Below are 22,280 nucleotides of genomic sequence, written 5' to 3' on the forward strand. Positions count from 1 at the left end.
ATAAAAATTTATTTTGAAATATTAAAAATAAAACTTCTAACTTTAACCTTAGACATAAAAATCTATATTTCTTTTATTTATGTAGTTTAAAAGAAACATTATATTTTCAATATAAAAATAATTAATGGAAGTGAATTGAATCGATCGACGGGAGAAATCGTACAATTTTCCAATTTCGACACAGAATATTTAAATTCGTTTCGAATAGATGAAGCTTAATTGTTAGGCGTTTTGAGGGGAGAAAGCTTACATCCGCGGATGGGGCAAAGTTTCCCCAAAATTAATTTCATCGAGCAAATAAGAAAAAGTACGATTAACGAAAGAGGAGCAGCAGATTTCAAAAAATATTCGAATCTCGACGAAAGCTTGTACAATTAAACCTAAACACGCGTATGGAAAGAAAAAGGATTAAGAAAGACAGTGTTACAAAGCAAAAGAAACACTTTCCCAAACATTTGATCGATCCATAACTACAAAAACTAGACTAGAAATCGATCAAAAAAAAAAAAAAGAATTCGTTTCACGATCTCGTCCAAATATAAATAAATTCACGAATTTCTCTCGTCGTCGATTTCTCTCCTACACCTCGATATCATCCCCATTCCGCTCGAATAATTATCGAGGGACGAGAAATTTTCGCAAAGCGAGCGTGGCCGTCGCTAATCTTATTCCTCCCGATTAATTCGAAACGCGAGCGTGTCGGCAACATTATCGGCGGTTCAATCAATAGAGCGGGCGACTCTCAACATCGCGGCCGCATCCACCTCTCCTCCTCCCCTTGGAGGGATGGATAATTAATCCAGCCATGCGCCAGCCGAACCACGCCGTCCCTCCCTCGAGAATATCCCTCGAGAAATTGATCCCGATCTCGATCACCCAAAGTATCGCGTCTTATTTCCTCCACGAGTCATCCATCCCCCGATTTCCCATCGCCTTGCAACGCGAGACTCTCCTCCTTAAATCCTTCTTTGCGCGTCCCTCTCGAGATTCATTGATGTCGTGTGTATGAAAGAGAGAAGAAGGAGAAGGAAAGAAAAAGAATTTTCAATCCTCTCATTTTGTGGAAATTAATTCGAGGATCTGTGTTATTCTTATTCAAAGATTTATTACGATAGGGAGGGAGGAAGGGGGATTGGAAATTGATTTTTGAAAAAATTTGGAAATGTATTTTATGGAAGGATGAAATTGGAAGGAGAGTCTGGAAGGGGAGGGAGGGTTTTCTCTTATAAGGATCCACTTAATTCGAATTTTATCGGAGGAGGGGGAGGAAGAAGGAGATTGTATATCGTAAAACGTAATAACTTTTTATCCTTTGGCGGCGATACGATATTGTGCTTTCCATCCACCGCGAGGCATGGGTTAAAAGTATATCAATTACTCGTTTACTTGTCTTGTATCGTTTCGAGGATATTGTTCTATCTATGGTGTCTGATGGACAGAAACCATTCTTGGAGCATATAAAAATACGTTTAATCTCCAATTAAAAAAATTAATTAAATTTAATATATGTAATAAGATTCATTTTTGTATACTTTATTTTAATTATTTTAATTTTCATTTATTCTATTAAATAAATTTATTTCAATAGTTAAAAAAAAAATCTCCATTTGAATATGGTTTCAACCCAATCACCAAATCAAATTTACCATTTTTGTTACCTTTTTTTTAATAAGAATGATATTTTTAATTTTTGACGTTGATCATCGTATTACGAACGTTATTCGTTGTCGAGAACGAGTAATTTTTTTATTAGTTTTTCTACGAGCATCTCCCTCTCTCTCTTTCTCTTTCTCCTCTCTGTCATGTATATTCACTTACGTTCAACTTCAACTTGAACGTCAGAGTTCATAGGATAGCATCTTACGAACGACATTGTTCCAACAAACACCCCCTGGCTCTGAAAGGGTTAAGAAACAGATACCTACACATATCTATGCTACTACTCACACGTGCACGTGTGATTCTCGGCCAAGTAAGGAATCGATCCAAGCACAATAGCCCGATAAAAAAAAAAAGGAACGCATTTGCACGCCGACCTAATTTTCCCAAACGGCGATCGACGATTCCCGGCGATGATCGACGCCGCTTACGTGGATCGCGATTCGAGGAAGGCCGTTTATTATTTCTTATTTCAGGAAACCCGATCCGTAATGAAGGCCAGGTAACAAAGCGCGGGAATTCATCAAACCGATGCCCCACTTTTGCGCGAGGATTTCCATGTATTAATAACGAGAGATTGTCGAGGCGTGCAGGCTTGCAAGCTCTCTCGATTTTTCGTAGAGAGAGAGCTCGTTGCAATTTTTTTTAAATATATCCTCGAGCGTTTTCCTTACGCGGAAGAAGAGGTTAAGGATGAAAAATTATCTTTATGCAAATAAGAGGAGGAGGAGGGGAGCGTCATTTGGGTGGTGGTTTGATTAATCTGAAGAAATCTGTCTTGATCGATCGGGACAACCAAGGGGATTAATTTAGAAAGGGGATAAAGAAGAAGAAGAAGTGGCTGACCTACAAATTCGACCGAGGGATTTGTTTGTGATAAAAAAAAAAGGAAAATGAAAAATCGATCGTGAAAAGTTCGTTTTCGAAAATTACATCTTCGAAAAGACAATTTGATAGAGCGGTAATTCGAACAAGTTTGTAAGGGAAGAAAATAAGTATCTTCCACATGTTTCTAATAAATTATATTTCGATGATCCATGAAATAGTGTGACATAAATTTTAAACAAACTATTCTTCTATTTTTTGGAACGAAGTTTGAATTTAACAAACTCTCCGTCAACTTTTCATCCAATATAGATTTGGCCCTTTTTTTTTTTTTTTTCTTTCTGCGTACACGATACTTAAAATCACACATTGGACAAAGAATATTCGATAATCGGCGAATAAAATGATTATAGATCTGAAAGATCTAGAAACACCAAACAATTTTTTTTTGTTAGATTCATTGAGAAACGCATTGCCGCATTATCGATTAATTTACCATTTGCAAGATTCGATTATAAACATAATTTAAAGATATTCTATTCACTTTTGTGTTCGAAACCCGTGCATCTTCTTTCGCTCTTTCTTTCTGATTTACAAATATAATCCAAAAGTATTATACTCAACTTGAAAATCTTCTCATTCTTTGCCCCAAGTTCAAAAAAATAAAAGAGAAGCATGACGTGAAAAATCGTGATCGTGGTTCGTATTTCGAATTCTACATTGACCCGTAACCCCTGTTCAAAGTTACCATTCTACCATAGCGATTGTACCCGGTGTATTTAACTTGCCTAATCATCCGTTGGATTCTATCCGTCCACAGCCCCGGGACCAAGTTCGCTTCACGTAGTGATTTCGCCGCCGCCTCTATCCAACTCGGCTAACTAATTCATCCGTTTACCTTACTCGTCGCTGCGAGTGGAAATAAATTCCCGAGAGAGACGAAGATAACGTTCCATTCGAAAAAAAAGTAAATCTTCCTTTAATCCTTAGTGATCGACGATCAAGCATCTGAAAGCAAAATATTCGACATCAGAAATATAATTCTCCACAAACTTCGATTAATATTACCTCCCCTTACATACAGATTTCCAATATTTTATTTCGAACAACTTTCGACTAACGAGAGAACGAGCTACTTCTTCTTCTTCTTTCGATATATTATCTCTCTCTCTCTGTCGATTCTCGGATCGAAATCGATTCGATTATGTACGGAGAATAAAAGTATGGAGGGAAAAAGAACAGTTTTCGAGGTTACAGAGACAAGTAGCATTGATTCTGGGCGATAACGAACACATGCCTCGAGCATCTCCCTAATTAAATCCCATTGTTAATCAGTGGCTGTTAATTACGATGCGTTACGTCTCCCAGCCGCGTCCGGTGTTATCGTCACCGTTGCTCGTTGCTTCGTTTCCTCGAAACGACTCAACGTTCCATCCAATTCAACCTCCGTTAACCGCAACGACTGGTTAATCCTTCGCCACTGAACAATTTGCGCAGCTTCGAATCGGGACGATATGATACGTTGTTGATAACTCGGCCGAATCCTGTTGCGAGTTTAACAATGACGGTTAAACTATTCCCCAACATCCCCCCTAATTGGAGAGCGTATAGTTTCCAGTTTCACGAATTAATAATAATATCTTAAGAGCGTTTCTATCCTTCTATCCTCGTCGACGAATCGTTATCGTTGTAAATACATCGTGATAAATAAGAATTCATCCTGGAAAAAACGATCGAATAAATGAATTAATATTTTGAATTAAAGAAAGGAAAAGGGACGCTATGATTCGTAATTAAAAAGAAGAGAATGTTTTATAAATGGATCACGTGGAGGATGATTCTTTTGAAAAAATTATGTAATTTATATCGTTTCGAGGAAGAATTGTCGAATTTATCTCGTGGGAGAACGGCCAAGAGAAGAAAAGAAACTTCCTCTTCTCCAAATCTTTCAAGGTTTAAACTGACTCTCGAGCAAAGTAGCCGAAACTCGACTCGTCCACGGCGCATCCTTGATTGTATCTAAGCGTAACACGAGTAACCTAACCTAAAAGTGGAAACAAGATATTCAGTAACAATTTATCGTCAATCAAATAATTTTTGTATATTTTTACGAATAGATCCTTCTCCAAAAATAATTTCCATATAATTTCGTCTTCTGAAAGTTGTTCTTCTTTTCGCTCTCGAAAAATAAACAAAAGGAATAAAATACAAGAAAAAAAATTGATCGAACGAACCGAAATAATAAGACAGGCTTGTTTGTAGTTTATCGACGCTAAACTCTAAGGTCTTCCATTTCGCAACGTGTCGCGTAATTCAATTCCCGATTTCTCCTCCGAGCGTTGCGACCAAGGAAATGGAGAACTTTGATCCATGGTGTTCCCTTCCGGTTTGTCGGCCAATAAATTATATCGGTTCGTTTGTTTCATTTAATTGCTCCTCGATTGGATAATTCTTGTAAACTCGATACATTGTAATATCTCGTATTCAATAAGATCGACGAGAAAATTGTGATGTAATAAAACGAAAACTTAAAAATTTCTAAATGGAAGGATCAAGTTTTTGAATATTCGTTGTGCATTCGAGTTTTACCGTGTAAATATTATCGTTGGAGAGGTTTGATTGCTAATGGCGGTTATTGTTTCGCCCAGCTTTTAATGAAATACGGTAGACCATGATTCGGATTATGTAATCCTAATTCTCCGATATTTTCAAAGCCGCTGCTTGATTGGCGGCGCAAAGTAATTACGGTCAATTTGCGAGTCGATGTGTGTATTCGTACAATTTTGATACTAAACGTTTGATATATTTTCAACTACGCCATTAAATTACATAATTTATCTCATTGGAACGAAAAGGGAAGAGAAAAAAGCGAAAACACTCTTCTTCGAAAAGGAGATGAAGAGAATTATCTCGTTCGAAATTATTTCTCGCAATTTCTATTCAACGATATCTTTCTTAATGCGAGCGGATGGATTATCCCGCGTTACGAAAAAATCACATATCAAAGTACGAGATCCGATTCGAGAATCGCGTTCGAAGAAACGAGGATTGAAAACGCCCTATCACGAACACCCTCCCCAACCCCTTGTACCTTGTTTCTCGTAGGAGGAGGAGTCATATCGAGTAGAGAAAAGATCCCTTTCGATACGAAAATTGGATTGTGTCAATGGACACGGATGATACGGATCTCCTCTTTTCTGGAAATTCTCCATGTGTATTAGAAATGGGGAAGAAAACGAGATGAAACGAGTAAGGACCTTTTCTCTCCTTCTCTCTCTCTTTCAAAGCTTTCAGAGGGAATATCCAAGAGTTGTTTCCCGACGATTAAACAACCCGTTCCCGTGATTTAAGGCGGGAGAAGCCGAAACCGAGGGGAGAAATTTGTTCCGGCTGGCTCGCCTCGTCACCCAGGGGAATACTTTCGAACGACGCATCCACAGCACAGCTCTCTCTCAAGGAGGAGGGCGACGAGCGAACCAAACCTCAAAGACAATTAAAGAGGAGGAGGCCTGAAGCGTTGTGAAAAAAAAGAGGAAGAAAAAATAAAAAGGAAAAAGAGATCGAAGCCGTTGTTCGCGGACAAAGAGGAAAGAGGGCGACCCTCTCTCTCCTCTCGAATCTGAATCACTCCTTTAAAATATCCGCACGGATCAAAGCGGCCAAAGCTTTCTCCTCCTTCGAGGCCGACCCAACCCTCTCCTCCTCTCCGTGCTCCGCTTTCCACGGGAATCGAATAATTAACCGAACAAGACAGACAGTTCTTCTCCGTCCTCCTGGGGACCATTATCGATTCATTACGTATCCCCCTCGACTCGAAAACGATTGACGACGCGGCGAGGACGCGTGGAATAAGTTCGACTTGGAGCTGCCTCGATATTTGAATATAGAGATGGATAGTTGCTGCGCAAAAATTTGAATTAGTTCTCCGCCTATTCTCCAATATCGACGATCTTTCTACGCGCTCGACTCTGGTATTTCGTGTGTCTTTTTTTTCTCTCCTTTTCGACGAAATTCTCTGCAACTTTTTCGAAAATCTGAGGCTTTTAAACGTATATATATATATGTATCGTAACTTTACGGTAGAATAAGGATTTTGCCGGAATAATTCTACTAAGGCTTCCAGTACAGGTCACGCAGAAAGTGGTCGTGCAGGATTTCTCCTCCACGATTCTGGTCGAAATCTATCGAAGCCTTATGAAAGAAGAGAGAAAACACGAGTTTACAATAAACTATTAACAATATATACGATTCTGAGTTTCCCTCAAAGGAGCGATCCTTCTATAATTCTAATCAGCCCAATCTTCCACTTTCACGAGCCATTCGAACGACCCGAGGTCGAAAAACGAACGTTAACTTCAATCAAACAAAGCTCGTTGTCGACAACAATCAACGTGTCTAATTTATCGAATAATCCACAGCGTTCGTCAGAATGCAGATGCATCGATTGCCAGGCATGTTATGGCCTATTGATTTTTCACATGGATCCTAACTATTCGCTTCTGGTTGCCGATTAATTCTGTTTAAAAGGATTGCTTATTCTTATGCGCTACCAAATTATCGACAAGTGGATGATCGTATCGCTTTTAAGGGAAATTGTAGGATTCGGTCCACCGCTCAAAAATGGACTTTTGTCACGTGCGAGCGGTTACGGAGAATGCCGACTGCATTACCGACTGGAATTTAGCGTGACGGGATCGATTTTTCAACCCCCTTTCCTCGCAATTTCTACTCTAAACAATTTTATCCACTTGGAATTCGTGACGTATAACACGATGACGATAAATATATACTCTTGGTTTAAAAGTTACGAGTGTTGAAGCGATATTTTGATCGGTCCCGTTTTTCTACTCTAAACAATTTTAATCCACTTGGAATTCGTGACGTAAAACACGATGATGATAAATTTATACTCTCTCTTTAAACTCTTTCTCTTTTTTTCATTGCGCTTTTCTCGCAATTTCTACTCTTCTGCTCTAAACAATTTTGTCCAAAATCCATGACGTTACGTAGGAGGATATAACAGAATGACTCTTGTGATGATAAATTTATACTCTTGCTTTGGAAGCACACGCATTTCGATTTTTCAACCTTCTTTTAATCGATCGCAATTTTTCTTTTCTCGCAATTTTTACTTTCTCTAAACAATTTTATCCACTTGAAATCCGTTGCGTAGGACCATATAACATGAAAACTCTTGTTGTGTGATGATAAATTTATACCCTTGCTTTAAAAATAACGAGCCATGTAGAAGCAACAACATCGATCACTCGATCAATCGATTTTTCTTTACTTGTATTTTGTATCCTTTATTCTAAAAAAAAGAAAAGAATGCATTTGCATTCGCGGCTCATCGTTTCTATCTCCCTCCTCCCCTTTAAAACGAGATTCCATTTTTGCAGGATGCCTTTTAAAACGAGATTCCATTTTTGCAGGATGCCTTCTAAAACGAGATTCCATTTTTGCAGGATGCCTAACGAGAACGCGCCAGTGTGCGGGTGCGGGGTGGTGGTCGATCTGCCGAAATCGCGAAATGGCGCGCTGTCCTCGAGGCGGCTCACGATCAGAATACCCAAGTCGAAGGGTGGCAAGTCGGACGGGCGGGCTGGCAAGAAGCAGCAGGACGACGCTCGTGGGAAGAGCAGAAGTTCGGAAACGGGAAGTTGCAGCTCGGTGACGGAGCAAGCGAGACCGGTTACGAAAAGCAGCAAACACGAGAAGCGTTTGAATCACTCGAGGAGGACCCGAAGCGCGGACAGGGCGGAGTCGCACTACACTTACATAGGTAAAAATCTCAACTGTTCTCATTCCATTCTTACTTTTATTCGATCAATGATCCAATCTTTTGAAAATATATTTCATACTCTTTTAAGACAGTGCTTCTTAAGAGGGAAGATTGTAATTCTTAATAAAACGAGAGACTTCCTCTACGCAGATAATAAACTATCGTTTCATTAAAAAAAAAAAGAAAAAAAATCAAAAATTCAGCAAAGAGAATTTATGGAAAAGAAATTTTCTCCGACAGAAATCGTATCTATCCGGCACACTCCAGGCCAATGAGGACAATGCCGCGATTCTGTAACCCGATATCGGCCCGTTCTTCCACGATTCTTCCAACTTTAAATTCCCTTCCCAACCACTCTGTTCGAACTCTCTTTTCGGATTGTCCCGTTTCCAGAGTCCGGCTCGAGCATTCTTGGCGGTGGAATAAGGGAGAACGCTATACCGGAGGCGTTGTACGCCACCATCCCGGACACGGCGAACGCGGCCGCCAACGAGACCGGAAATGGTCAATTGAACGCGCAAAGTAGGCCGGTTTACGCCATCCCCTCCATGGTGTCGCCACCGCCCACGTACGACGTGGCCATCTCGAAAACGTGGCAGGTAAGCACGTTCGTTATTAATCTTCTTCAAAGAAATCGAGAAATAACCAAGTTGCGTGATTAACGGTGTTGCTTTGAATGCGACCGAGAGTGGAAATGTAATACAAATATTTCGAGATTATCAAAGATTATCAAATCGTGACGTAATTTTATTTTTCATACGATGCAACGTGTAATAAATTTGATAATTTACGCGCTGATCCCCTTGAACCATCGAATGGCAAAAATCAACGCTGATGAATCATCAATTTACGTCGCAAGTTAATTCAGCCGATTGTTGCACGGATAATTATTTATTTACATTACGTAATAAGCTTCGTGGAATAAAATAATTCATCAAAATATTCCATCGATTCCATTATATTTCACTTCTTCAATTTTTTCGAAGCATTTCTTTCTTTCGTTAAAAAATCGCAAATTTCCAAAATCCTCTTTGATCAAAACTTGTCCAGTTAATCCTTTTTCCTCTCTCTCTCTCTCTGAACGTTTTCAAAGCTGCACGAAGAATGGTGGCTTGCGGTCATCGGTCACCGTCATCTACGAAATCGAACAGCGAACGATGTATCGATGGAATTAGAGATCGGCCATCGTACAGATTTAACCTTGGAGCAGTAATGAACCGTCTGTCCCAGGCATCCCTGACGATGGAATCGAAATCCTGGTCGTCCAACCGCGGTCGTCAAAGGTTTTCGTTCACTTGTCGGCCCGACAATCGACCCGATCGATCCTTCTGCATAACGGGACCCCGCCCTCCCCTCCCCTCGCGTAAACCAGCCGACCACGTTCCACGTTAATTACACGCAGCTCGAGTCGCTGATTGGAGGAATATTTCTAGTCGGCGTTTACCAACGAAATTCGTGAGACCTATCCACGATTTCCATTTCCTTCTCTCCCTTCCAACGATTACGTTAATCGTGGATATGAATATTGAAACGAAGATGTGGATCGGATCGTGATTCGTCATTTTTTTTAACGAGAGAACGAAAAAAAAAAATCGCGGGGAAGAAGCGAAAAAGCTCGAGCTTTAATCCCGCGGAGGAATTATACATTCGGGAGCGTAATCCAGTGACAGTGAAATTAACGCTTGAATATTCAAAACTCTCTCGATCCACTCCCGTGTCTTGTTTGCTGAATATTCGATTATTCGAATAAACCAATTCCCTCTTCGTAACAGGGTTTCGATATAAAATACTCGAATTAAAAAAAAGAAGAAAAGGAAGGGAAGAGGAAATTTCTCTCGTAACGATTCTCGCTCGACTCGGGATGGATTACGATTTGTCTGAAGGGAGGAAAAGGAGAGGAGAGGGAGGGGAGGAATGGGAGAACGGCAGGCAAATTGTTCAGAGGTGCCCCTTGACTCGAGAACCATTCGTTCAATTTTCCGCCCGGCCATTTCATCGACCGCATAGTTTCCAGGCGCCTGGCCGACACATAAATTTTCGTGTCGAAAAACAGCCCCGACCCACTTCAAAAGACAAAAACCGACGCGTTTCGTGTTTCGAATTCGTTTATTTCGATTCGATTCCGTTCGGACGCGGCCTCTTTTCCTTCCGTTTTTGACGATTTTCGACTCGAGTCAGGGTTGCTCCAATGGCTGGCTAGCGTTAAGGGATGCGATTGGACGGGGGATGAAGACAGTTGTCAGGATCATGAATGAAACTAAAAACGAATGGAGAAGTTTGAAATAATATGGATGAATACAATAATTATGATGGAAATGAGATAAGATATAATTTTCGTACGATTCTGAAAGAGATAGCGTGTAACGATAGAAATAAAAAGAAATAGAAAGAATAGAATTTTTTCAGCGATCCAAGAAAATAAGTAAAAAAGAATGGAATGTGTTGGATCGAAAGTGCATGCATCGTAGGGAAAGAGGGTGAAAGTAGAGAGTTATACGTACCCCGAAGAAGGAAATCAACGGTAATACAGTTTAAAAATATTGAGTGACATTCTTGCGTTGAACAACCATTTTCAATCGGGAATAAATTCCAAAGAAATTTGTCGCTTCCTGCAAATTTGATTAAAAAATTATTAAACGGATTCGTAAATCACTTACGATTTAATCTCTCCCTTTTCCCAAACGTTGAAATTAGAAAAAATAACTTTCCCCGTAATAATTTCCTTTGTTCAATCCCACGCTTTCTGGTAGCAGTTTTCTCAAAGCGAGAGAAAGAGAAAGAGAGAGAGAAAAAATAATTCCAACTTCCAATCAAACAATTCTCAGGATAACAAAACAAAACAAATTCGTTCTTTTCGCAATAATTTCATTAATTATCAAATCGCGAGATAACTTTGCTGCCAACTTGCCATAGCTTTCCTCCCCCCTCTTCAACTCTTTCGACCCTTCCTCGATCGAGATATTTAACCAATTAAACGGGAACAATACGAAATAATCAACGACAATAAATCCACTCTCCCGTTATCCTCGTTAACGAGAAATAATAATAATAATAATAACAATGATATTACAACAGTAACAATACGCCCTCTCGACGATCGATTGAAAACGAAAAACCTAAAAAAGAAACCTCCCTTTCTAATTAAAAAAAAAAATTTCTTTCCTCGAAAAAGAAAGAAAGGAATAAACGAAATCTTTCCAGACCGGTCTCCCGCCCACCTACGAGGAATACTTGTGCCACAAGTACGCCATGATCTCCCGTTCCCACACACCGCCGCCTCCGTGGTCGGACTCGACGTCGACCGCCACGACGACACCCACCGCGCCCTCGGTTCAAACGCGTCGCGAGTTGTTGGCAAGTCAGCCAGAGCTTAGGGAATACCTGGCTCAATTGTCGCTCTCCCAGAACAACGACAGGCCGGCCGGCCACCACCACCACCACCACCACCAGGGGACCCCAGTGCTCAGAGACAGCAGCTATCTCTCGAATCAGCAAGCCTCGAGGGAACAAGCGAGGATGCAGCAACGTCCACGGGCCATGCCACCCAGGTCAGTTTTCCAAGTTTTCCTTTCGTTCGAGAGAAATAATTCGATCTCTTTGAGATTGGATTCGATTCGAAATGCGTTTTCGTCGAATTCCAGTTAACGTGGAAGAGCGTGGATGTAATCGTGCGTGGCTCTTTTCTCCTTTTTTAAATAAATAAGTAGATTTATATAAGTAGATAGTCTTCCAAATTCTTGAATACGGAGGTTAAAGAGATTCGAAAATTTTTGTTATTTGTTTCAGTCTTATTCCGAGCTTCTCTTCGTTCAATTTCATTTCCAATACATTTAAAGAGAAACGTGTGAGTGTAAATCTGATCCTCTGATTTCAGATCCCAGAGCGAGAGCCGCGTGCAACAGCAGAGAATCGCGACCATGTACGAGGACGGCGCGTTCTGCATGGAAACGACCGCGCTGCAATCGGCGTTCGAGAATGGGATAGCCTTGTGCAGCCTCATGTAATCAGCAAGACTTATCAATATTCCAGAGAACGCGGGAGGGGGAGGAAGGATGATCCCAGAAATCTTTTTTTTTTCCCCCTCGTTTATTCGAAGAAGAAGAATTTCATCGTGGACGCAACGAAGCGAAACTCGATGTCAAAGTTCCCCTCCCTTTCTTCTTAACCTCTTCTTATCTTCTTATCTTTATCTTGATCGATGGAATCGAAAAAGTTTGTGATCGATTAATTAATTAGGGATTTGGGCGAATTTTTCAAGGTGCTGTTTCGGAGGAGTAGATGAACTTGCGAACGATTCTTTTAATATAGACTGGGATAAATAATCGATGGAAATGGAACAATATCGATTAAATTAAACGTCTCTCCCTTGGCTTTCTTCTAGTTTTATTTATTAAGAGTTTCTTGAGCAAAGAACTCCATCTCCAATCATCTTATCTCTATATGCATATATGCAGCTTCTCCTTCGAAATTCTTTTTCCACGAAATTCTTTTTCGAGCAGTTATAGGCATTGTTCTCTTGAACGTTGGTATCGAACGGCAGTTCCATTCACGGATCGCAAGTAGCACGACGGAATGTTTGAGGATATGATATTTGACGACTCGTCTTCATTCCGTATAGAAACGAAATATTTCGCCATTGCCTTCGCCCTTTCTGCTTGATTCAAGGAGAATAAATTGAAGCTTGAAGATTCTGAATTTAATCTTGTCGCAAGCCATATGATATTTCGTTTCTTTATTTTTCAAATAAATACGAAATATCTTCATTATTACATTTATACTCGTTTTATCGAGTAAAAATTGATTGGAGGATCTTCTTGTACGATTGTCTGATAACGCAACTCTAAGTTTGATCAGGAGTTGAACGAGAGGCGGAGAAAGATTCGTAATAATGCAGGCCTAATCGATAGAATTCTATTTTTTCTACAACTTTATTGCGTTTCCACCAATGTCTCCAGATTTTTTCGTACGAATTTTATTCCGATTCGAACTTCTTCTATTAGATCATCATCCAATGATGTTTGTACCAATGCAAATTGTTTATGCAATTATGATTTCGCATTAGATATTTAGAACGACACGTCAATTGTAAATGGATTTTTGTATACTAGTTTCCACGGTGTCTGATAATTCACGAGAGAAATAGAGTTAGAGAGATTTTATAGAGATAATTAAGATCTTAGAATGGTAATTTCAAATATTATTTTTGACTTTTTTTCTCTCTCTTATTTCGAATCGAAAAAAAAACTTCTCGATTCCATTCAAAAGGGACATCTCGTATTTATAATTTATAGCCAGTGATCATCGCTTCTATTCATTCGAAGATCGAGAGCGTTCCCATCAGACACGATTTTTATTTCCTTACGCATGAAAGCGTACGATACTCTTGCAATTGCGAGGGAAATCGTGGAAGCCGATTCAATCGAAACATCGAAGAAATAACTTGTATCTCCTCGACGTACCGTTTCGAAATGGAATTCAATCTGGTTTCCATCTACACTGTTTTATCGATAAACGAGAGGAAAACATTGTGCTCGGTACATACAACTATGTACCATCGATTCCCGATAAGTTTTCGTTTCCAACGTTCAATTTTTCTCTTCTTTCAATTGGTAAAAAAAAAGAATCGATCTCGTTTTTCCAATTTTGAAAAATTTCATTTCCATATTCCTCGATATTCGTGGATCGTCACAGTTATCGTAATTCAAAGATGTTTAAAACGAGAGAACATTACAAATTTCTATATATAGAGAGACGTGTTCTTTTGTGCATACAATACACTCGTGTAATAATCGTAAACGTTAATGAGGACGTGTCTTTGGTTCTCACGTTTAATTTCAAATTACTTTCGATAGGCGAATAAACCGGTTCCGTTCTTCGTTGAAACAATTTTTCTCTTGAGATGGAAAGTATTTTTAACAAACACAACACTCCTGTAACAATACTCAAACGAATGTATCCTCGAAACGATCCTCCACGAATTCTCTACGAAAAAAAAAGATGGAGGCGCGACGGGATCGAAATAATAAAATTTCAATCTTAAAATTTTCGATCTCAACGAGTCGATTATCCGAAAGAACGATAAAAAAAGAAAAAAGTATCTCGATCATTGATTTTAATCTCGCCAAACAATCTCCCAACTCGTCGAGAGAACGAACGACGTTACATCACGTTATATACTTGACAAAAATAATTCACCGATCGAATACAATGCACCGCGGATAAAACGAAATAAAACTTTCGATCGAAACTCGAAAACTCGAGGAAAAAAAAAAAAACAAACAATCATCCTCCGGTGATTGTTTAATTGTAATTTAATAATCCTCGCTAGCCTCGTAATCATCGTGAATAATTGACGCGTCGGGCGGTGAATAACGCAATGATTAATCCGTGTAAAGTTATCGAGCCACTCGACGTACCGTATTAGAGCCTTAGGAACGTAATTAAGTAACGTTAACGAACGCGCTCTAGGCGCTACGGACCTACGCGAATCTAGCTTGTCCTAACGACATACAAAGTAAACAAAGTAGCGTGTAAATTTAAAGTCGGTGCAAAGGAGGGGGAGGGAGGTTGGAAACTCCGGCATGCGTCTTATTAACGCGTTTCGACTCGATGCGAGACTCCCCTCATAGAAAGCGCCGACTTTATTCCGTAATGTAATTTAAGTAGCGACGACAGGCGGTTCGTAACTTGTGCCCGTCGGTTCGTAGAGTTTAAGAGGAATCTACTTTATCCTTCGAGCGCACGATCGATTTCGCCCCGAGAACGTATAACCGTAATTGTAAATATATATATATATATATATATATATTCTTCGGGCGGGGATCCATTCTCCGGAATTCTGTCTTTAAAAAAATTTCTTCCTTTCCTCTTTCCTCGTCGGAAATCTGAAAATTGGAAACATTAATTAATCGAAGAGAAAATAACGATCGATTGAAAATTTAAAGACAGTATTATCCCGGGGAACGCGTGTAGATTTATTAAATTAGGACGAGGGATGTAAGATAAGTCGTTAAGAACTTCGTAAATCATTATTACATACACTGTACATAATAATAATTATTACCATCGTCTCATGAGCTGGATATACGCTCCACATAGCGAAGCGATTCGAAAAAGGATATTGTATTTTCGCAATCGAGCAAGCAAGCGTCGTGTAAAAAATGCGTGTTAAAATTTCAATATCTTTCCAAAGGACAAACCGATTGCACGAAGTTTAAGTTAATTGCGCGTGATTAAATCGTGCGAAAACAACGTTCATCGATTCTCCTTTCTCTTAAATAAGAGGAAAGCAATCGTTCCTTCCTCATCCACAGAAAATGATCCCCTTCCCTTCTTTCTTATTGGTTATCGAGATACCTTCGACTTTTCAACCATCCACGCGTGGATGGCCACGAAATTATCCACGAAATTATCCAGAATCATTATTTCATCGAACGCGAGATAACAATCGCGGACACCAACGAAACCATCATCGTTATCGATCTTTTCGGATCATCGGTTCATCCCCTCCCTCGCCGTGCGAATCGAATAAACACGTACACGAAAATATCGAGCAGGGGTTGGGCTCCATCCCACCCAGGGGGTGGAACCATCTCAAGTGATTCTCCATTGATTGTGAAAGAAAGAAAAAAGAGGGAGGGATTAGAAATTCTAACGTTGGCTGATATTGAACCTGGAACACGAATCTTTCAAAATTAAACAATTCAACTTCATTTATCGATCAATTGATTCAAATATCGTCACGATTATGATCGTGAGTAAAAAGATTATACTCGTGTGAATCTTGGAAATAAAGAATTTGGAATTTTTCCTTCGTTCTATTCCATATTAATAATTTTTAAAATGCGTTAATAAATTTCGAAACTTTCTTGAAATGTGCCCCAGGTTCAATCTCGTCCAATTTTACGCGTGTGATTCTCCTGCTCGCTGTCGAGCACTCTTCTCGGCCGGCTTCATCCCTCTTTCGAGTTGCTTCCGCGGGACTCGAGGTCTCCTCGACTTCCAGCGGACCCGACGAATTTCCAACCCCAGCCACTCACTTGATCGCGAGTTTCAACCGAATATAATAAGAGTGCTTCGTTACGTCGCAGCGGCAGGAAAGGATCACCCGGTTCCGACGACGCACGTACGTCTAAGCGCACACTATTCTACGAGATAAGAGATAATAAATGTAAAAAAGAAGAAAAAAAAGAAAAAAAAAGGAAGAAAAAGAAAAAAAAATACGTAACAATGATGTTTTACGAAAACGAGATATTTATTTCTTAGAGCATCGTGGCTTCCAGCGTAATTAATCGCAGGGGGGAATGGAACCCAGGACTGCCAAAGAGCGAGAAACTTCTAAAATGCATAGGTTCTCCCGCACGAGATTAATTCCGTGATCGATTTCCGTGCTCGTTTCGACTTTCGTTTCAACGATCCGTCTCCCGTCTTCTCTCGTCGTTAAACATCACGTTATTTCTCTTCTTTCCGTTTATGATAATTTATTTCGAACGATTCTTCCATTTCCACGCGGATATGGATATCTTCTTCCATTGTGTCTATTTACTTGTCCAAACTTTATCGAGATTAAGAAAAAAAAAAACGTTACCTTCCTCTTGAAATAATCGATAATAAGTGAGTACAATCCTTCTTCGATTGTGTAAATGTAATTTATTTCGATCATTAAAGTCGAAAGCGAAATGGAGAGGAAGATAAATCGTGAAACGAAGGTAAACGAGCGTGAACGAGAAAAATATCACGTTGCGGACGAGCGTTTCAAATACTGAAACAAATTAAGAAAAATAAAAAGATGTAGCGAGCGGATATTAAGAGGATAAAACGAAGATGTAACAAAGATAAAAATGAAAAAAAAAGAAAAAAAAAAAGAAGAGAATCTACGATGGTATCTTATGGTAGACGCATTATTATACCTACCGATATAGAAATATTTTTCTCATCACGATCGTGTATACCTCCGCTACTAATTCCCAATGTGAATGTTGATCTATCTCCTGCCCGAGATCGAGGACGCGCGATAGACGTTAACCACCACTTAAACATTTCCAAGGCGAAACGAAGGCGGAGAGGAAAGCAACGTTCGTGAGCGGGAGGAGAGGAGAGGAGAGGAGAGAAAAATAAAAACAAATATAAAAAAGATAAGAAACTAAGCGCATCGTTAATAATATCGTTGTGTCGGTACCGCGCTCGAACGAGAAACTAAACAAGCTGAAAACCGCTATGTCGTATTGTATGTTGTGTATATTATGAATGTTTAGAGGACCAAGAAATATAATGTACCGGTGTAAAAAAAAAAGAAAAGAAAAGTGTTTTATTACCTTTTATTTCCCTTTCTCTTCCTCTTTGTCTTCTTTTTTCTTCTCTGTGTATAATGAATATAAGATTCATAAATATTATAACAATTAATTCTCAAGTTTTTCGATTCGATTCGTTTTTGAGACTATTTATATTTGAACAGCGTGAACATGGATACAGATTTGAAAATATAAAAACTTTTTTTGAGAATTGTATTTAATGTTTCTCTCGAAAAAGTAAGAAATTGAATTGATTTTCATTGTTAATTGCACTCTTGCATGTACAAAATAATTCATAAATATAATGTCTATGCTTTAGAAAGTGTATGTCCATAGATTGATCTTATTATTAAATATGCAAAAGAGTTTTGATACTTGGAAATTTTTTTGTTTCTTAATTTATTCACAATTCCAAAGCATGGATATTCATTAATGAATTATTCTGCATATTATAATAGAGTGCAATACATGTCTAGTTTTAACATATAGAAAACTGAGGAGCTAAGACTTAACGCGGTGAACGTGGAGAGAAGGTAAGTTGGTGTAAAATGATCACAAAGGCGTGACTTACATATCTTAAGCTGAGATCGCAGACACGGTGTCTAATTTCATGGTGTCTAATTAAAGAATGAAATAACCTCGCAATAACCTGGACAAAAATGTATTTACACTCAATTGATACAATGATTCATAACGATATTAAATATAATTGCGAGGAAATATTAAAGTTAGAGAGAAAAAAATATGTGTTAAGAAATGAAGGAAAATTGGAGGAGATGTAAGGAAACTTTAAGTAAGAAAAAAATTGGATCATGCAACCAAGATTTATGCAAGAAAATTTGATGAGAATAAAATAATTCTTCCAAAAAAAACTAAAATTTTGTGGACGGATGAAAGCAAAAAAAGGAAGAAATAATGATAAATTAAACAAAAATAGGATAGAAACAAAACTACAAAATATGGACAAAGAAGGCATTAGAAAGAAGAGGTTGAGAGTTAAATCCAACGAAAGAATTATCATACAGACTAATTTATTAGCATCCTCTTTTCTAAACACTCCTATCTTTCACTCATTCAATAATCGATTGAAATCAACGAGAGACCTAATAAGACATCTATGCTTATAATTACCATTAATAAAAAGTTGACATATCACCATAATTTTATTTCCAATTATTATTCGTATTATAGTTAACATTCTAAAATTCTAAAGAGAGAAATATAAGACGATGCAATAGTTCCACGACGAGGAATAATTAAAAATTCTCATACGCGCGTTGAAATTTGGAATAAAGATCGCCATAATTAAGTATGAATCCCGCGTTTTCTCCCGATTGTTGCGCCGATTAATCGGGGATATTGGCCCTCTATTAGCGGTTCCCCAACTGAACGATAATCAATAGCCGATTCGTTATCGCTATTTCAATCCCACTTGGAATCATTTCGGCCCGATAAATCGTTCGTGAGAGAGAAAGTGTCTTAATTGTCGATCTCTGTTTTGTCACGTGTTCGAATGCACGTAATATATCGCGATTTGGACAAATGATTATTCAACGTTGATTCGCATGTAATATTTTTGTTCGAGAGATATGTGCGTTCGATTAAACATTTCCGTAATGCAAAATATAAATATTATGATGCGAGACAAAAAAATGAAATGAGGAAAATAAAAAATAATTTAATTTACAAATTCCATTATCAAAAAAAAAAAGAAGAAAAATATCACGTTTTTCAATCGAATGTGATACGAACGAAGTTGGAAAAGTATTCTATGTCATCCGTGATCGGCAATCGACGTATTAAATTGCATTCTCTACACGATAAATAGTAAATATGAATAGCTAGAATGCGATAAAGTATAGTGTAACGATAAAAATTGTTTCAACTTCCGATATCAATTCGCGTATAAATTATACGATACGAAATAAAAAAAAATAAAAGAAATATCAAACAATAAAATATCTCCGGAGGAACGATTCTAAAATTCTGAAATTGTATGAAAAATATCGAAATATCGTCGAATGTTTAAATATTATTGCTCGATACACTTTCTTCTCAAGATATCGATTTCGTAATGAATTTTTATGAGAATAGAGGTCTGTGTCACAATTATCACGCTTACTTTCATCTTCAGTTTGAATGTATCGGACAATAATCCGTTTAAATTAAACATTCCTCGTTTCTTATTCGATTAAAAACAAAAAAATGCCCAAAAGAAAAAGGAACTTGAAAAACTTAATATAATATTGATTTGAAAAAGGACGGCAACGATACGGATTAAATCCTTCGTAAAACTAAACGTACCATCTTTTAAAAACTTTAATCGAATTTGAACTTCGATCCCTAATCCCTGATCGATTTCTAATCGTATCGATGATTAATAAACTCACGCCAATTCTATTCTCGATCAACGAAATTTCAAAATCATCTTCGAATATCGAATACACAATATAATATAATTGTAATCATATTTGTAAAAAAAAAGTTTCTTTCTTTTATCCAAATATTAAGACGCAGAAATTTTTAGGCCATTCGGTACACGAAAGATCCTCTCCTCAACCGGAAGTTCACCGATCAGGTACCTCTTTAAACTGTGAATCGCTGCGGACGAGTGTCCGGTGCCGATGAAGGCCAAGGTCGCATCTCTGCCGGCGTATTCGAGTATCACGTCGGATCCACCGGGATGACTTTTCAAGAAATCCGTGCAATCGTACACAAAATCTCGAATCACGATCCAACAACTGTCTACGGTATCGTGCCAGGCAACTTCGTTCAAATTGATCGTCCTCAAATCCTTCAACGAATTTTTCTCTCCATTATCGACCGATTCCTCGTCCCCCGATATTAGTCTCGATTTCTCGGACGGCTCCACCTTCTCGACGATACTCCGTCCCTCCAACTCGAGAAATTCTTCCTGTTCGGGCTCCAGATCCGCCATCGATCGAAAGGACACGCTGAGCAGATCCATGCTTCTGCTCGTGATTTTCCTACTTCTGAAACAAAATAATATATCGATCGATGAAAACAAAATGAATAATTGCGAAATTAATGTTGTTACATCGTTGTAGAAATATACCGATAAATCAGCTGATGTAACGTATTTGATTTTAGAAAGAAAGAAATAAAAATAAAAGATTATCATTCAAATAACACATGCAATTCTTGAAACATAAATATAAACAGAAAGTTAACGCGGAAAAAAGATAAAGAGAGGAGAAATTGCTCTCGTGAGATAACAGATTAAATTTTCTTCCATCTATATCGCTAGTACACTCGTATCGATCGATTACCGTTAATTATACGTCGAAAAAGAGAGAGAAATTTGATTTTAAAAAAAGAGGATTTGTTGTTTCTTCGATACAATCCAAAAGCGAACTGTCACTCCTCAAAGAATCGTGAAGCTATAATAAATTTTATCGGATTAGGAGAGGTTATCGAATTCTCGCTTCTTTAACAGGTTTGTACGACGTATAAAAATTTTATACCGTGCGGATCGTCGGCGCGAAAATACGGAAAATTTTTCTTGGGACGATGCCGCGATCGAATTCGTCGAACGCAAATTTGAGAAAGTTGAACGGATTCTCGCGGACGAGAAACGAGATAATAATAAACGAAAGAACGAGTAAGACTGACGAAACGATACTCGTAATCAAATTAAATGTCTAAAATTAAAGCAAAATTTCATCACTCGAGATAGAAATATTCGACGTTCATCGCTCCTCATGTAATTTCCATCGAGCGGCATTTTATAATACTATCGATATATGTTGCACGAACTTTTCCAAATTTTTCGCGACTGAAAAACGCGAGATAGTTTCTAGAACGATACGATAACAAGAATGATTACTTTTCTTCTTCCTTCCAACAACTATCTTGCATTTTTCTTCACGCGACTATCTGCGCGACCAACTTTTCATCGAGGAACTTACACGCGGTACTGAAGCACCGTCGAGAAATCAATTCTCCCCTAGGTGAAAGGAAATCTAATTCTATTACCGGTTGAAACCCGATGCATAAACTAAAACTGTTGTACTCCGATCACGTATTAAGATTCTTCTCCAGTCAATTCAATAATGTTGTTAATCGAAATGTTATAAATAATTATTTAAAATGTTATTATTAAACGTATTTTCTCACCCGTTTTTAACAAGAATCAGCAATTTTACTAAACGATAAATATGCTTTATCGTAGACTTCACTTATATTAGAAAGCTAAAAATTATATGTAATATTATAATTTTATTTATATGCATTATAGATTGATCAATAATTGCGAAATATTGAATTCTATTTTAATATTATCATATATTTTTTCACTTTAATTTGATAAAATTATTATTACGATTAATGTTTAATTATATAAATGTGAAAAAATATATATTTTAAATATTAAAAATATCCTAGTCTGAAATTTAAAAATTAATTGTTTTCGAGAAAAACAGCTTGGTAATATAATGGTATTCTAATAAGGTGAAAAAACACAATGACAAATAAAATAATATATATAAATGTAAAATAATATTTTTTTTTTCTTGAAATGATATTTTTTTTTAACGAATCTACGAAAAATAATTTATACTAGAATTAAAGGATAGAATTTTTTTTTAACTAACGGAAAATATTAAAATAAGAACAGAAAAAAATAAAAATTTGTACAAATATTGTTAAATTATGTACCGTAAAAAGATTAAACCGAATAAAATAATCAAAATTATTATTAAATT

General features: G+C 37.8%; 2 protein-coding genes across 12 annotated transcripts in view; one reads left to right on the forward strand and one right to left on the reverse strand.

Moving 5' to 3' along the window:
* The window catches only part of LOC726903, a 52,732-nt gene extending 38,488 nt beyond the window's left edge, over positions 1-14,244 (forward strand). The window contains exons 2-5 of the mRNA XM_001122620.5: positions 7,950-8,266; positions 8,660-8,865; positions 11,468-11,814; positions 12,141-14,244. Of these exons, the coding sequence (XP_001122620.2) occupies positions 7,951-8,266; positions 8,660-8,865; positions 11,468-11,814; positions 12,141-12,270 (999 nt within the window). The 5' untranslated portion in view covers position 7,950 and the 3' untranslated portion in view covers positions 12,271-14,244. The remainder of the gene's footprint in view (positions 1-7,949; positions 8,267-8,659; positions 8,866-11,467; positions 11,815-12,140) is intronic.
* The window catches only part of LOC726913 (cytochrome b5), an 80,603-nt gene continuing 61,120 nt past the window's right edge, over positions 2,798-22,280 (reverse strand). For 5 of the 11 annotated variants that reach the window (XM_016914715.2, XM_026443635.1, XM_026443634.1 and 2 more), the window contains one exon: positions 18,571-20,549. In XM_016914715.2, coding sequence (XP_016770204.2) covers positions 20,063-20,524 — 462 coding nt within the window. In that variant the 5' untranslated portion in view covers positions 20,525-20,549 and the 3' untranslated portion in view covers positions 18,571-20,062. Of the gene's footprint in view, positions 3,493-3,552; positions 4,205-12,431; positions 15,151-18,570; positions 20,550-20,846; positions 20,953-21,041; positions 21,173-21,403; positions 21,497-22,280 lie in introns of those variants that run through there. The other 6 variants (XR_410569.3, XM_006566372.3, XM_006566370.3 and 3 more) reach the window with 6 other exon arrangements.

This window comes from Apis mellifera, linkage group LG11 (genome assembly GCF_003254395.2).
Source record: "Apis mellifera strain DH4 linkage group LG11, Amel_HAv3.1, whole genome shotgun sequence".
Classification (NCBI taxonomy): Eukaryota; Metazoa; Arthropoda; class Insecta; order Hymenoptera; family Apidae; genus Apis; species Apis mellifera.